The 13,775-nt window shown below is 39.9% G+C and overlaps 1 protein-coding gene across 2 annotated transcripts in view; it reads left to right on the top strand.

Moving 5' to 3' along the window:
- The window catches only part of DPY19L3 (dpy-19 like C-mannosyltransferase 3), a 96,097-nt gene extending 83,166 nt beyond the window's left edge, over positions 1-12,931 (top strand). Inside the window, exons 17-20 of one of the 2 annotated variants that reach the window (XM_037819187.1) lie at positions 5,346-5,478; positions 7,784-7,942; positions 9,138-9,295; positions 11,165-12,931. In XM_037819187.1, the coding sequence (XP_037675115.1) occupies positions 5,346-5,478; positions 7,784-7,942; positions 9,138-9,295; positions 11,165-11,189 (475 nt within the window). In that variant the 3' untranslated portion in view covers positions 11,190-12,931. Of the gene's footprint in view, positions 1-5,345; positions 5,479-7,783; positions 7,943-9,137 lie in introns of both variants that reach the window. The other variant, XM_037819188.1, reaches the window with a different exon arrangement.
- Positions 12,932-13,775: the final 844 nt, after the last annotated feature.

Raw genomic sequence — 13,775 nt, 5'->3', positions numbered from 1 at the left:
TCTTCTCCAGACCTCTCTATCCTTTCTTTTTTTCTCAGCTGGTAGACTCCCTTTAGTATTTCTTGCAGGGCACGTCTCTTGTTAGCATATTCTCTCAGCGTTTGTTTTTCTGTGAAAATTTTAAACTCTCCCTCAATTTTGAAAGAGATCTTTGCTGGATAAAGATTTCTTGCCTGGCAACTTTTCTCTTTCAGAATCTTAAATATGTCATACCACTGCCTTCTCACCTCCATGGTGCCTGCTGAGTAGTCAGTACTTAGTCTTATGTTGTTTCCCTTGTGTGTGATGAATTGCTTCTCTCTTGCTGCTCTCAGTAGTTTCTCTGTCTCTTCAGCATTTAACAATCTAATCAATATATGTCTCGGAGTAGGTTCATTTGGATTTATTCTATTTGGAGTTCATTGGGCATCTTTGAGTTGCATATTTATATCATTTGGAAGGTTTGAGAAGTTTTCCTCAACTATGTCTTAAAACAGTCTTCCTAACCCTTTACCTTTCTCTTCTCCTTCTGGGATACCAGTGATTCTTATATTTGTTCACTTCATGTTGTCCATCATTTCTCTGAGATCCATTTAAAATTTTTCCATTTTTTTTCCCATTTGTTCTTTTGTGTGCTCACATTCATTTACTCTGACTTAAAGTTCACTTATCCTTTAAGTGATTTGAAGAGGCAGAAGAAGGGATAAGTGAACTTCAAGTCAGAACCAAAGAACCAGATCTTTTAATTTGAGCCACGTCTTTCATTTCCTTAAGGTCTGCCATTTTTTTAATTTACTTTTTCAAATTCTTCTTTATGCCCTTGTAGAGTCTTCTTGATTTCCTTTTTGTCTTTGGCAATCTCTTTGAAGTTGTTTTGGAGATTTGTTTATACTTTTTAAATTAATTGCTCCAAATTATGTGTCTCTTGCAGGTTTTTAATTTGTTCATTTGGCTTGTCCATATCTTCTAGATCTTTCAAGTGCTTTGTAACTTTCTGTTGACTTGAGAGCATTTGATTGTCTTGATAGGGTTATTTGGAGAAGTGTAGAATTATTTGAGCATTTATATATAATTTGGTTTACTGGAGTCCAGTTTCCCAATCCTACTAGCAGGTGGTGGTCTTGAGACACAGCTTGCTGGGGTGCAGTTTCCCTGGCCTACCAGCAAGTGGCACTCTTAAGTAGGTCTTCCCCAAACTTCTCCTGTGCAGTGGGCAGAATCCAAACCGGATGGGGAACCAATCAGTGCACCCATTCTCTGTGAGCACTGGGAAATGCCTGTCCTGGGGCTGTGATGTGCCCTGAGCAGATAGGCAGGGAGTCCGATCAAGGGACCCCACAGATGTAACGTGGACCCTGCTTGCTGGTTCTCTGCCTGCCTTGCGCCCATGAGTCTTTGGGGTGTGGGAGGGTCTTCCGATCGCCAGTGTGGCACCTCTTCCTTCCCCGCTTCTCACCGTTGCACCCACACAAGCACTTCCATGGGGGGATAGCAATTGCAGCCCACTAGGTTCCCTCATGGGAGCTACCCCACCATCCAGCTATGGAGGATTACTCTCCAGCAAACTGTCAAAGTAGGTGCACAGGAGTGGAGAACTGCTGCTCACTCCCTTGCCCAGCAGCAGTTTTGCTGATGCCAGCTGGGAGGCGGTCCGATGGGAAGACACTCACCACGTCCTTCAAGCCACTGTCTCTTCCGTTTTTGTTGGTGTCCCCTCCACCTGCTGTGGGGGGCCCTCTATGACCAGTCACACCCTGGTTACTTTCACAGAGAAGCCCGTTCTGCCTTACCTACTCCACTGTCTTCCTGGAAGTCCACCTCTAATTCATTTTATAAGCATTAGGGTAGTTGTCTTTTGCTACTTTAAAGTGAAGGAGCTTAGTAAAACAGTGTGTTAACAATCCAGACTATTAAACTGCTAACAGTTTAAACAGATTACATTTCATTTCATTTAACTTTCTGACTCTTGCCTAATAAGCCCAAACATTAAGACATGTTACAACTTAATGAGCTTTTTTCCATTTTTCCCTGAACTCCTCTGCCCAGCGATGGCTCTGCTGCTGCCTTGGGGAGCTGTGCCGGCTGTGGAGGGGTGGGTGGGTGCCACTCCAGTGCTCTCAGAGCATGCTGAAGAGAGAGGCATGTTTGATGTTTACTGTGTAAGCAGTAATAAGTACTTGATAGACTAGTCACTGGTTTACGTTGAAGTTTCTGCCTGTAATGGGGGCTGAGTCTGGCTCTGTTAGTTTGTACTCTTCTTGAGGACAGGCCATCATATCATGTTTGCCAACCCAGCACAATGTGGTAGGCCATCAGTAATAATTTTTGAATGATTAAGATGAGCATTCAGGGCTTTTGACATTTACACCTTTTTGAACAATGTAATTCATTGAAGCATTATGGTTCATTGATGGTTCAATAATCCAAGAAGCAGACTGAAATCTTGGTCCTTAGTTACTGGAACTCTTTGTTCATGTCAAGGAAGATGTTACTGGAAATCTTTTCCAGGTTCACTGTCTAGTCACAAGAAAGAATTCAAGGATTTGACAAGCAAGTAAAAGCAAGTGAGAAAAGTTTGTCAAAGAGAGAAAGACAGGATACACTCAAGGTCTGACAGCATACGTGCTCAAGAGAGACACATTGTTTGGCATATGAGTTTTTTTATCAAGTCAAATAAAGGGAGGTGGGGTTTGAGATGTTGGTACATTGTGATTGGTGAGTAATCATTCAAATTAAGTTTTGGAAGTAGGCTATTGTGATTGGTTGTCTATAGATTCTTGTGATTGGTTAGTAAACATGTAGCTTAAGGCTTGTAAGTAAGCTGTTGCAATAGGCTGAATAAGCATTCAAATTAAGGCTTGTGAACAGGTTATTGTGATTGGTCTATGCCATGTGATTGAATGGTGTATCCTGTTTTGCTCAACCTCCTCGGGTTTCAGGAGCCTGACTGTTCTCACCAGATGGCCCCTTCCCTGCACCAAGTCCAAAGGCACCTCAGAGCTTGGAAGATGTTTTTCCTACGTCTAACCTGCCTCACTTAGCCCTGAATAGATAGCGAGGTCAGTCATCTATCTCTGTCAAATATGCTTTTCCCCTTAAGAAAATACCACATACTGGCAGGAATTGTAATTATAAAATATATACCATAAACAATTCTGTCTATCTGCTTAGTGCTAATTCCTGTTATATATTCAAAACATCAGTGCAGTTTTAATGGATGTTGTAAGTTCACCTGTTGGGTTTGTCACTTGTATAGATAAGTGTTTGACACTATTTAGGCAGTAAGACTGTATAAATGAGGATACTTCACCTCCTGGTAGCTCTTGCCCCTGCTCCATGCTTTGCCAGACCTGGACGCCAGACTAATTTTCTTCCTGCTTTCTAAATGTCTAATTCAGAGGACCCAAAGGCAGCAACTCCTTGGCATTCATATGTGATACTGTTATATCGTTTCTTGCAGTGGAATGTTTTATGCCAGTTGAGAGTATACAGAAAGAGAAAACTGGCTTGGAAAAGTGATGACATTTTAATTCGTATTTGTCCATATTTACACTCCTTGGCAATTTTGGCCTTTGACAAATGAGGGTAACACGGTATACGTGGAAGAGGGTGAGTGTTTGATAAGTGCCAATTTAATTAAACTGAATTTCCGTAAAACCTTTCAGTAATGAACTCTGAGCACCTAGACTCGTTTTCATTTAAACCCTCCTGCCCCTCTGGCTGTGAGGGACAGATGTTAAGGATTCCCTATAAATTGCTCGTACAGAGGGGGAGAGCAAACATCGGTTCTTGTGTTCCTTGGTTAGTTGGTCAGAATGGCAACAACCTGTCAAGTACAGCCAAGTTCACGTGAAACTTTCATCTGCTATAACCCACGTTATAGCATGGTTAAGGGAGGATACAGATTATGCGTCATTCTCATTGTAATTCCATCCATTTTGGTTTTTTCCACTGAAGAAAACTACTGGAATGAAAATAAAAAGGTGTGCTATTTGAGAGAAGACCTTTAATTTTTTAAAAGTAAATTATTCATAAATATCACAATTTGAACTGTCACTTCTTACTCATAGATGGCCTGAGCCTTTTTGGCTAGGTTCATGCTGTAATATTAACATTAGGTTGAAGTACTGGAACATATTTATGAGTTACATGATTATAATGGGGCTTCTGTTAGAAACTTCATCAACAAAGCAAGGTTCCTGCCTTGCTCTCTGGAAACATTGATGAGAACTTCCCGCTATTTCTATTTCTGCAGAGGATGTTGAGTTTTAATGATTTTAATTAGACTCCTTCTCAAAACTAACTCTATCCAGCAGGCATAGACTCCGTTCTTAAACCAAGAGGGATTAATGTATCCTCTAGGATTCCCAGTGGGCCTCTACAGAAAATTCTGTACTTGGGAGAATCTGTAGAAGACTGTTGTAACCTACCAGGTTTCCAAAAATGGAAAGGAATTAAATTGGATACTAAGATTGTTTTTTTCCAGAGGACAGAAAGGACAAATGTGTTTGATGTATTCAGGGAGTCTTTCCTTGGTTCTCCATCATTGCCCCTCACACTCCACAGAGAGGCAGAGAATCATAACTTGGTGCTAATTGGAAAGTTGGAACATCATTTAATATTAGGGTGCCCTGTATCACCTAATATGCATGTAGTTTTCTATAATCAAGGCTAATAAAAGGGGGATACATAAAAAGAAAAATGTAACACTTGTACACATCAGAAATATTGTGCAGTGTTGAGTAATAGATAAGAATAGTGAGAGAATAGTAAAATAAGTAATAGATAAGATAATAGATAAGGATCTTCTTTCCATGTTCTTTTATTTTTGTTTTTCTTAAAAGTGATTATAGTAACATCTGTGGTCTTTATTTGCTTTTGTTTTAAACAAGAAATCCTGGAAATCATCTCATGATCATCTGCAGCTTCTGGCTTTATAATTGGATATGTTTTACTTGGCAGCCCTTTAGTTAAGTGTAATGCAAAAAGCAATGACAGTCTTCTGAGTTCTGCTTAGAATCTGCCCCTCTGGAACAATAGCAGGAGAGGATTGTGGGTTTTAGCCTAGAAGCCTTAGACCCGGGAGCTACCTGCTTCCTAAGAGTTCATTGTAATAGTAAACTCATCAGAACAGTAAGTTAGAAGCTTCCTGGCCATTGCACTAGTGAACAGTCAAAAACAGATATGAAAAATTTCCTAAAATAGTTTGAGTGCAAGTCAGAGACCCCAGCAGCCTCCTGCGTTTTTCCCAACTCTGGTACTTCCTCGCATCGCTAAGTAATTCTGACAGAGTGTGATGATGTCTTCTCTGTTGTCTTGGAGGAAACCTCAACGGTGGAATTAATTCAGACTCTAACGTCTTTTAGCGCTAACACTCCAAGGAAGGCGGTGTTTGCTGGAAGCATGCAGCTGCTGGCCGGAGTCAAGCTGTGCACGGGAAGGATCTTAACCAACCACCCACACTACGAAGACCAAGGCCTGAGGGAGCGAACCAGAGCGGTGAGGCCCCTCTGCTTTTCCCTGCTTCCTGCAGGCCGCCCGGGCTGCCCTGGGGTGGGAAAGATGGGGTTTAGTGCCAGGCCCAACCTCTGCGGGTAACGAGGGTGGGTAGGAGAATGTTATCACAGGCTCACAGCTCTAATTCCGGGCTCAGGCCTGCCCTGAGCAGTTAGAGACACGCTGTTTGACCACATATTCTTCTCACTAGAGGATACCTGAAGAGGGATTGCCTCAAGATGTACAGGAGATGGCGTTTGAGCACAAAACCCTCCGAGGTTTTGAGTTGGAGAGGGAAGGGAAAGGAGCAGAGAAATACTGGTCACACTTTTTGGAGCATTTGTTATTTCTTGTGTGTGTGTGTGTGTGTGTAAGTGGGTAATAAAGCCATAGTTCAAAGTTCAGAGCACACAAAAGGGAATATGGTGAAAAGTCTCCCCCCTCTACCCCTGTATCCCAGCTACTGGTTCCCTTCCTAGGAGGCAAATAACGTTACCAGTTTCATGTATATCCTTCCACAGGTATTTTATGCCTGTGCAAATGTATAAAAATATACATTCATATCCTTTTCCTCTTTTTACACAAGAACTAGCTTACTACATCTTGCTTTGGGGGGGAGCACACAATATATTTTAGAGATTGTTCCATATCAGTATACTAACAGCTTCTTTGTTATTTTTAAAGCTGCATAATATCTTGTTATATTTTAGGTTTAATATTTTATTAACTTTTTAGGTTTTTTCCCTGTCTTTTGTGATTATAAACAATGTTCCAAATAATAAACTTGTATGCAATTCATTCTGCACAGGTACACATGTATATCTGTAATCACATCCTATATGAAGAATTGTGGGTCAAGGGGATTTGTAATTTATATATTGCCAAGTCCCCCTTTATACTGGTTGTACCAGTTTACATTCTAGTCAGTGCAGGAGTGTGCCTGTCTCCCTTATCCTCACCAACAGTGGTTTCAACCTTTTTGATGTTTTATGTTGTTTACTTTGTAATCTTGGTCATTGAAAAGTTGCTGAAAAATCTTGTTTTTGGGGTGAGATCTGAATAGTCTAAAGAAAATTATTTATACTATGAAAATTGTCTGAACTTAGAGTCCGGCTAACTGGGAATCTTTGGTTGGTCCAGGTGTTCCAGACAGCCACAAGTTAGCTAGAGGATTGGGCGTGGGGGGTGGGGAGCGGGGGTGGAGCCCGGCTCAGCAAGCACAGTGTTCAGTCAGAAGGTGGCCTGTGGTGCATGGACGCAAGACATGCAGAAAAGACACATGAAACGTGCATATGAAATCCTTCTGTGCGCCACTTTCTTCAAAATCTAGTGCCTGTCCAGGTACCAAGTTTTATGCCCTAAAAACTGACATTCTTCAGTCATGACCTTCGAGACCTGGTGCTGGGCTGTAGGACGGCCTCCCTGTTTTAGCAGTAGAAGCTGCTTGCCTCCTACCATCTCACCCATCTGCGTGGCCCTCGTGCCCACCCTCCTAGGTCAGAAAGCCATCGTGAGAAAGCAGGGGGCAGCAAAGGGGGCAGCACCTCTCTTCACGACTCCCCCACACACAGCCTTTTCCCAGTGCCACGTCCTAGTTTACAGGGGACACGCAGTCTGCGTTACTCGCCATAGGTCTGTGAAGCTGGTGAGGAATGCGAAGGTGGGACGTCGTCTTGAACTTCTGCTGGGTCCTGCAGGTTGCTCTTGCTTCGGGGAAGGACGAGAGAGATGAGTGGTAGGGTCTCATTCTGAGTGAGTGGGATGTAGTGCAGCCACCGTAAAGCAGCTGGCTGCCCTGCCCTGTAACCTGGGTCCCCACTGGGTTCTTTTTCCTCAACTGCCGTCTTCAGGGGCTGGGTCTCCTTGCTAGAACATGTGCCCCCCAGACTGTACATAACCCCTAATGGACTCTTAGCCAGTAGGTTCCTTTTTTTAAAGTAAAGACTGTATCTTATTTACTCAGCCACATTATTTACGCTAGTGAAGCATTTTAGAATTGGATCTACTTATGAATAACTTGAAATAATACATTGTAAATCAAAATGTATTTGATGTCTAAATCCAAATATATTCAGCATGACTCACTTTCCCTTTTCCCAAGGCTAAATTATTGCAGAATAGTTTGGGAGATTTCCCACACACTCCAGGTGAGTGCAGCAGTGGCCTGGGCAGGGAGAAGAAGGGGAACTGGGTATTAGGTTTTAGATTCAACCCCTAGAGGAGGTTGTACCATTAGATGTTCCTCAACTAACTCCCTGGCATTCGAGTGGCATTTTGCCCTTATTTAATTTTTATCTCGTTTTGAAAGGTTTACCAGATATATGCAAAGAGGTCTCCAGAGGAAGTGCATGCCCTCCTAAGATCTTTTGGCACCGACTACGTAATCCTGGAAGACAGCATCTGCTACGAGCGAAGGCACCGCCGGGGCTGCCGGCTGAGGGACCTGCTGGACATTGCTAATGGACATGTAAGCTCTTCCACTGTCTTCCTACTAGGGTTGCCTGCTGGAGGAGCTGGGCTGCCAGCCTGAATCCTAAGTCATGTCAGTCTTCTCCTACTTCATATATAATAGAGGTGTCGTATGAATCAATGTTGGTTTTTCTCTTTTATTCTGCAGAACTCCCCACCTTGGTATTCATTGGCTGCCACAGGGGCTGGGTGAGGGGGGAAATGACAGAGGAGCTCTGAAGTCAAAACTTCACATCTAACTGAGCAACTCTGCCTTTAGTTTTGTATCATGGGGCTGTACAAAAAAAAAAAAAAATTTTTTTTTAAGGATTTTGTTGTTAAAACAATAAATAGAACCTCAGCCTTTAAACTCACTGCTCTAAAGCGTTATGTTGGCCGGTACGTGAACGGCTGTGGCAGCAGTTCCCGGTCTCCCCCAGCCACATGGTAGGTTGTGATTGTTCTCACTGCTCTGCTCCCTCTCGCTGGGTATTGGGTAGACCCTTTCGTCCTCTGACACACTTCCACAACGTGGTCTTCTGTGCCTGAGCCTGCATTCCCAAGCAGAAAAACAAGTTACTCTCCTTTCTCCCTTCTGAGGAAAATGTTCTTAGAGCTCTTCTCTGTCTCAAATAGAGTAAACAGAAGCTTTTCACCGTTTAGAAGTGGTGTGTGCTGCAATTATTGTTATGACAGCTGGTAGATGGTTATAAAATGAATGGGACAAAGTGACAGATCTGGCTTAAACCTAAAAACTCTGATTACACAATTTCAGATTTAGGTTTTTGCCCAAGGAAAATCATGACTATCTGGAGTTCAGAGGAGGTACAAACCAGACATGCATTTAAATTGTGTGTGTACCTTGTTTTCTAGTGAGTTGGAGACCTCGCTCTGGTCATGGTAATTCTTCTTTGTTTCATTGTCTTGAGAGGGACATGCCTAAGATCAAGGAGATCTGAGTTCTCAGTCCAGATTTGCCATCAGTGGTGATAACTGTGTGACAATGAACTTTCCTTATGCACTTCTTGGTTTGCACTTCTGAAGGCCAAAAGGGTGGACCAGTTGGTCTCCAAGTAGCCTTTGAAACTGAAATAATATAAATTAATTTCACTAACATACCATTCTTAAAGAAACTAATACCTGTTCCTACTTCTGTTGTCTCATAAATATGATTTTTTTTTCCAAATCATTTTTTGGGTTTGTTTGGCTTTTAGACAATGGATGGCCCAGGAGAGAATGATCCCGATTTGAAACCTGCAGGCCACCCTCGCTTCTGTGAAGAGATAAAAAGAAACCTGGCTCCTTATATGGCACACTTCACTAGAGTGTTTCAGAACAAAACATTCCATGTTTACAAGCTGTCCAGAAACAAGTAACCAAGCTTTCTGTTCAATCTCTATTTTTGATACAGTGAAACTCTATCGTAATGAAGCTCAATTGACGAAGTTTCCTATGTAATTAGGTAGCCTATACCTTAAAGCTGTGACATAAGTTCTACAGATGTTTACACTAGCATTACCATCCTTGAAAATTTCTTCTGCAGGCTTGTCTTTTTTGTCTCATCTTTCTTTTCCATTGATATTCTTTAGCATAAATGTTCACAACTTTCTAAGATTTTATTGTTGAGGACAGTGTGTGGAGAACAGTATGTGTTCCATGGGTTAACCTGAACAACCACGTATCATGTTGGAAATTGAGAGCCTGTTCAGGAATTTGAAATACCTTTAATTTCCAATTGACTTAAGATAGCTATGGTTGTATTAAATTGAGTGGATGCATATTTAAATTATTTCATACTGTTTCACTAGTGAAGACCAATTGGTAGCTTTTTAAAAAAGACTCTTTACTGTCTTGTTTTACTTTAAAATTTTATAGTGTTCTCCAATTTTCATGCTCTTAACATTTTAAAAAATCATATTAACCTTTGTATGTATCCGAAATTTTGGGGTTGGGCTTTGTGTGAAATATTCTGTGTAGCATTTCAGTAGTATGTATCACATATTAAGAGAGTGTATGTGTGTGGGTGGGTGTGTTTTGATGCTGAGCACAGCATTAAACTTTTGTAAGTCCTTAAAGGGGGCAGCCAAGTAGAATTTGTTACTGTTTAGTGTTTTTATTTTAAAACCTATTTACTGTGTAACCCCTCCTTCAAATAAGATAGTTTGGCTTTATTTCTTACTCATTTAAATTTAATGGGTTTGCAAAATTTTGTAAAATTTTTGTGTTTTTAGCCTTTGTATTTTTTACTGCCTGGAACCTTGCAGAGTCTGAATATTTTTAAAATGAGTGTATTAACTAATTTGCTAATACGATATTTTTGGCAGACAGCATTTTCATACCATGTTTGCTTTGTGGTCTCCAGTCTTAACTTGAGGTCCCTGGTGGCATTATTCTTTTCCTTATGAAAAGGTAAAAATCAAGTGCCTCTAAATCATGCCTACTTGTAAACAACAAAGAGGATTATGTGTACCTGCTCAAAAATTTTTTGATAAATGCTTTATAATTAATTTCTAATGATGGGGACATGGAAACATTGCTGATAAAAGCATACTGTGCATTTAATTAAATCAAGATGGCTAATGAAATTAACTTTCTCCTCCTGTTCTTGCCAGTTGGAAATTATTTAAATGTTTCTTCCTGAAGTTGTATTACAGTAAATTACATAGGCTTTGAGATGGGTATATCACATATTCCAATAATTTTATGTTCAGTTACTACTAATTAGGCAGCATTCAAATAATGTTTGTACATGGTCATGTTGGACACAAGAATACTCAGCTTTTATCAAAACTTAACTTTAATAAAAAATTGACAGTAGCTGGATAATTAAATTATGCAACTGAAACTCCTGAATTTATCTTTCCTGTGTCTGTTAAGGTTGGAGACCACTGCAGTTTAGGATAATACAATAATAAAAGCTTTTAATCAGTACTAACACTTCGGTTAAGCCAGGAATGATGCCTGTGGTAGCTGACAGCCTGGGTCAGTGCGTCCTTCAGTGAGTGCCTTACTCTAACTGAGACCAGCCACGTGTAAGGTACAGCGTGTCAGGCTATGTGGTTCTGTTGTTAAATCCTCTGTTACTTTTTCAGATGTATTTAATTTAAATATCCATATATGTATTAGTCTAGGCATTATGAGTATTTGTTTGGAGTCTCGATAAATAAGAAACTGTACTTAAATTTTTATTCTAATCATCACTGCATTGATGACATACAGTGATTTTTTTTTCATCATTTAGGTGCCACTGTTGCCAAAACCCTTAGTGTTCATTCTTTAATGAAAAATATAAAGTGCCAAAAAATCTTTCAAGATGGAATCCATACTCTTTCCAAGACACTGTGACCATGTACAGAAGTTTTTATTTCCTGATGACCAAATCTTTCAGTGAATACTATTAAATATTTTTAGTGCCCGTCAGTGTTCTCTTTTATGACTTTCTCATTAAGTACACAGGGAAAAAGAGAGGAAAAGCATCACCTGACTCCTGGCTCTGGTTTCTAGCCCCTGCCAAGCCGAAGCAAGAGACCTGTGGTTTGAGCTCCACACCACACAGACCTTGGCATCTGGGTTAACATTTGGTGATAGCCTCAAACTGTGGCTCTGTTTTTGGGGATTAAAAAAAAAAACAAAAAAAAACCACTTTAATTTGCTTCAGAGTTAGTATAAAAAGAGCCATAAAGTACAGAAAAGTGCTCTTACTTGGCCTCTGCCTGCCCGGCTCACCAGATGCCCCCAGCCTCCATCCCTCTTGTAAACTGCACGCTCACATGCTCCTGCTCCCACAGGGAGTCCTGTGCCATACCAGACTTCTCCGTGCGAGCTGCACTTCTCAGTGTAAGTGCATGATTCAGTTCACTATTTACATATACCTAGGAAATACGGGTGTAAAAAGAAAGAGTTGTTTCTATCAAAATTACGTTGAATGCTTTGGTAAGATTTGATGAAGATTGAGTTGCTAATAAAATCTGCTATGGGAAAATTATAAAATACTGGGGAAACTATAAAAATCAAAATTCTGAGCTTTGATTGCTTCATAGATTTATATAAATATTCCACTTTTAAAAAATCTAAACGGATAGATAGGAAGGTTTTAAAATATACTCAAATCATGTCATAGGTATGATTTATACAAGAAGTAGAACTGCAATCATTGTATCTTTATGCAAGGGAAAGGCCTTGCCTTTACATCATAAGATTAGCAGATGAATGTACAATTGTTCATCGTAAGTTATGATTCCCTCCTTTAACCTACTTACCCATCATTCTATGGCCAACTGCTGGTACTGATCACAATGGCTGACAGATGCTACTATAGTTAAAAGGTTTAGTCACATGCATTACAGGCTTTTTTTAAAGAACAGTGATTCATTTTGGATATATTAGCCACAAGCATAATTAGGTATTATCTAAGACCATTTGTTGGTCTTAAAAGATGGTTTTCTTTTAAGAAACCATTTGCTGTCCATTTGAAGACAGTTTTTCCTGACCTTGTGAGATAACTAGCTAGGTTTTCTTTGAGTGTGTGTATTTGTTTGGGGTGGGTGCTGCCACCTGGCAAGGGCATATGTAGATACTTCATCTGGTCTGCCTCTTTTTTTTCACAAGTAACTAAAAATGTTTATTCTGATTCCACATGAACATAGTCTAAGTTGTAAAAATTTTAGCCCCTCTTTGGCCAAAATCTACCTGAATTAACAGAACTGTTCAATTTTTGAAATTTAATTGAAACCTTGGAATTAATAGGAAGATATTAAAATGTTCCTGGATCATATATCTTGGTTAATATACTTTCAAATGCTTTATGCATGACAACCTTTTGGCCTAGGAGAGAGTGCTTGTCTATTTACGGAAAAGGGCTTTTAAGATGAGGGAGTGACTTTCTTGCGATAATTGATTTCCTGTTTTTAACATCTTATGGGTGAACTCTCACAAAGAGCTTTTATAATTTGTTGTACTGAGTTGTATGGAGATCATATACTAAATAAAGCTCTTACAAAGCATACAAGAGGAGTGTCTTTCATTTCTTTGAAGGTCGAAAACCAAGGAACCAGCTTATTGAAGTGCATTAAATGTGTGTTAGAGAATAATCACTGAAGATGGATGTGGCAAGGTCTTAATTGTATTTGTTAATGTTGAAGGAGTTTATTATTCACATGGATTTGGTTTGATAACTGCTTACTTGTTTCACTTGAATCCCAAGGTTGTAATTTAGATTTCTGAAGAGAAGGCTGCTTTCAACAGAATTTATCCTGAAAGACATTAATGCTGTTTGTTTTGACCTTTGGAATAGTTTCTACTTTTTGATTAAATTCTCAATCTTTAGTAATTCAGGAAGATAGATGGTAGTCCAGTTCTATGTTAAGGGCATACAGATAGCAAATGTGCTTGACTGTTACATTGAGTTCAAAGTAGATGTTGAAATTCCAAGCCGAAACAGTTGGGGAGACGGATATACTTCCAAAGAGAAGAAACTAGCAGTGGGATCTCAAATACTGTGCTGATGAGTGGTCTCTAGCAAAGAAAGAATTACACATGATATATTTAAGTGAGAAATTGAGGATATGAATGAACAGAACATGTAATGGTTTAACAGTGACACCAAGAACTTGGCAAATGAAATGCTTTTTCTTTGCCCCTCCTTTTTGAAGAGGTATCAGAAACTCATTTCATAATAATCCTTCCAGGTTATTTAATATTTAGAAGTTTGCTGTATAGGATTGTTTTTCAAATACAGATAATGGTACTATAGTAGAATGTGCAGTCAGTTCAGTAGGTTGCAAACAGCATTTTAAAAATATATAGCAATAGATAGATAAGAACAGAGTGGTAAGCCTAGGTATTGTTTTATG

The sequence above is a fragment of the Choloepus didactylus genome, chromosome 27, assembly GCF_015220235.1.
Source record: "Choloepus didactylus isolate mChoDid1 chromosome 27, mChoDid1.pri, whole genome shotgun sequence".
Taxonomy (NCBI): domain Eukaryota; kingdom Metazoa; phylum Chordata; class Mammalia; order Pilosa; family Megalonychidae; genus Choloepus; species Choloepus didactylus.
Note: the sequence above shows the minus strand (reverse complement) of the source record. Positions and strands in the feature narration are given on the sequence as shown.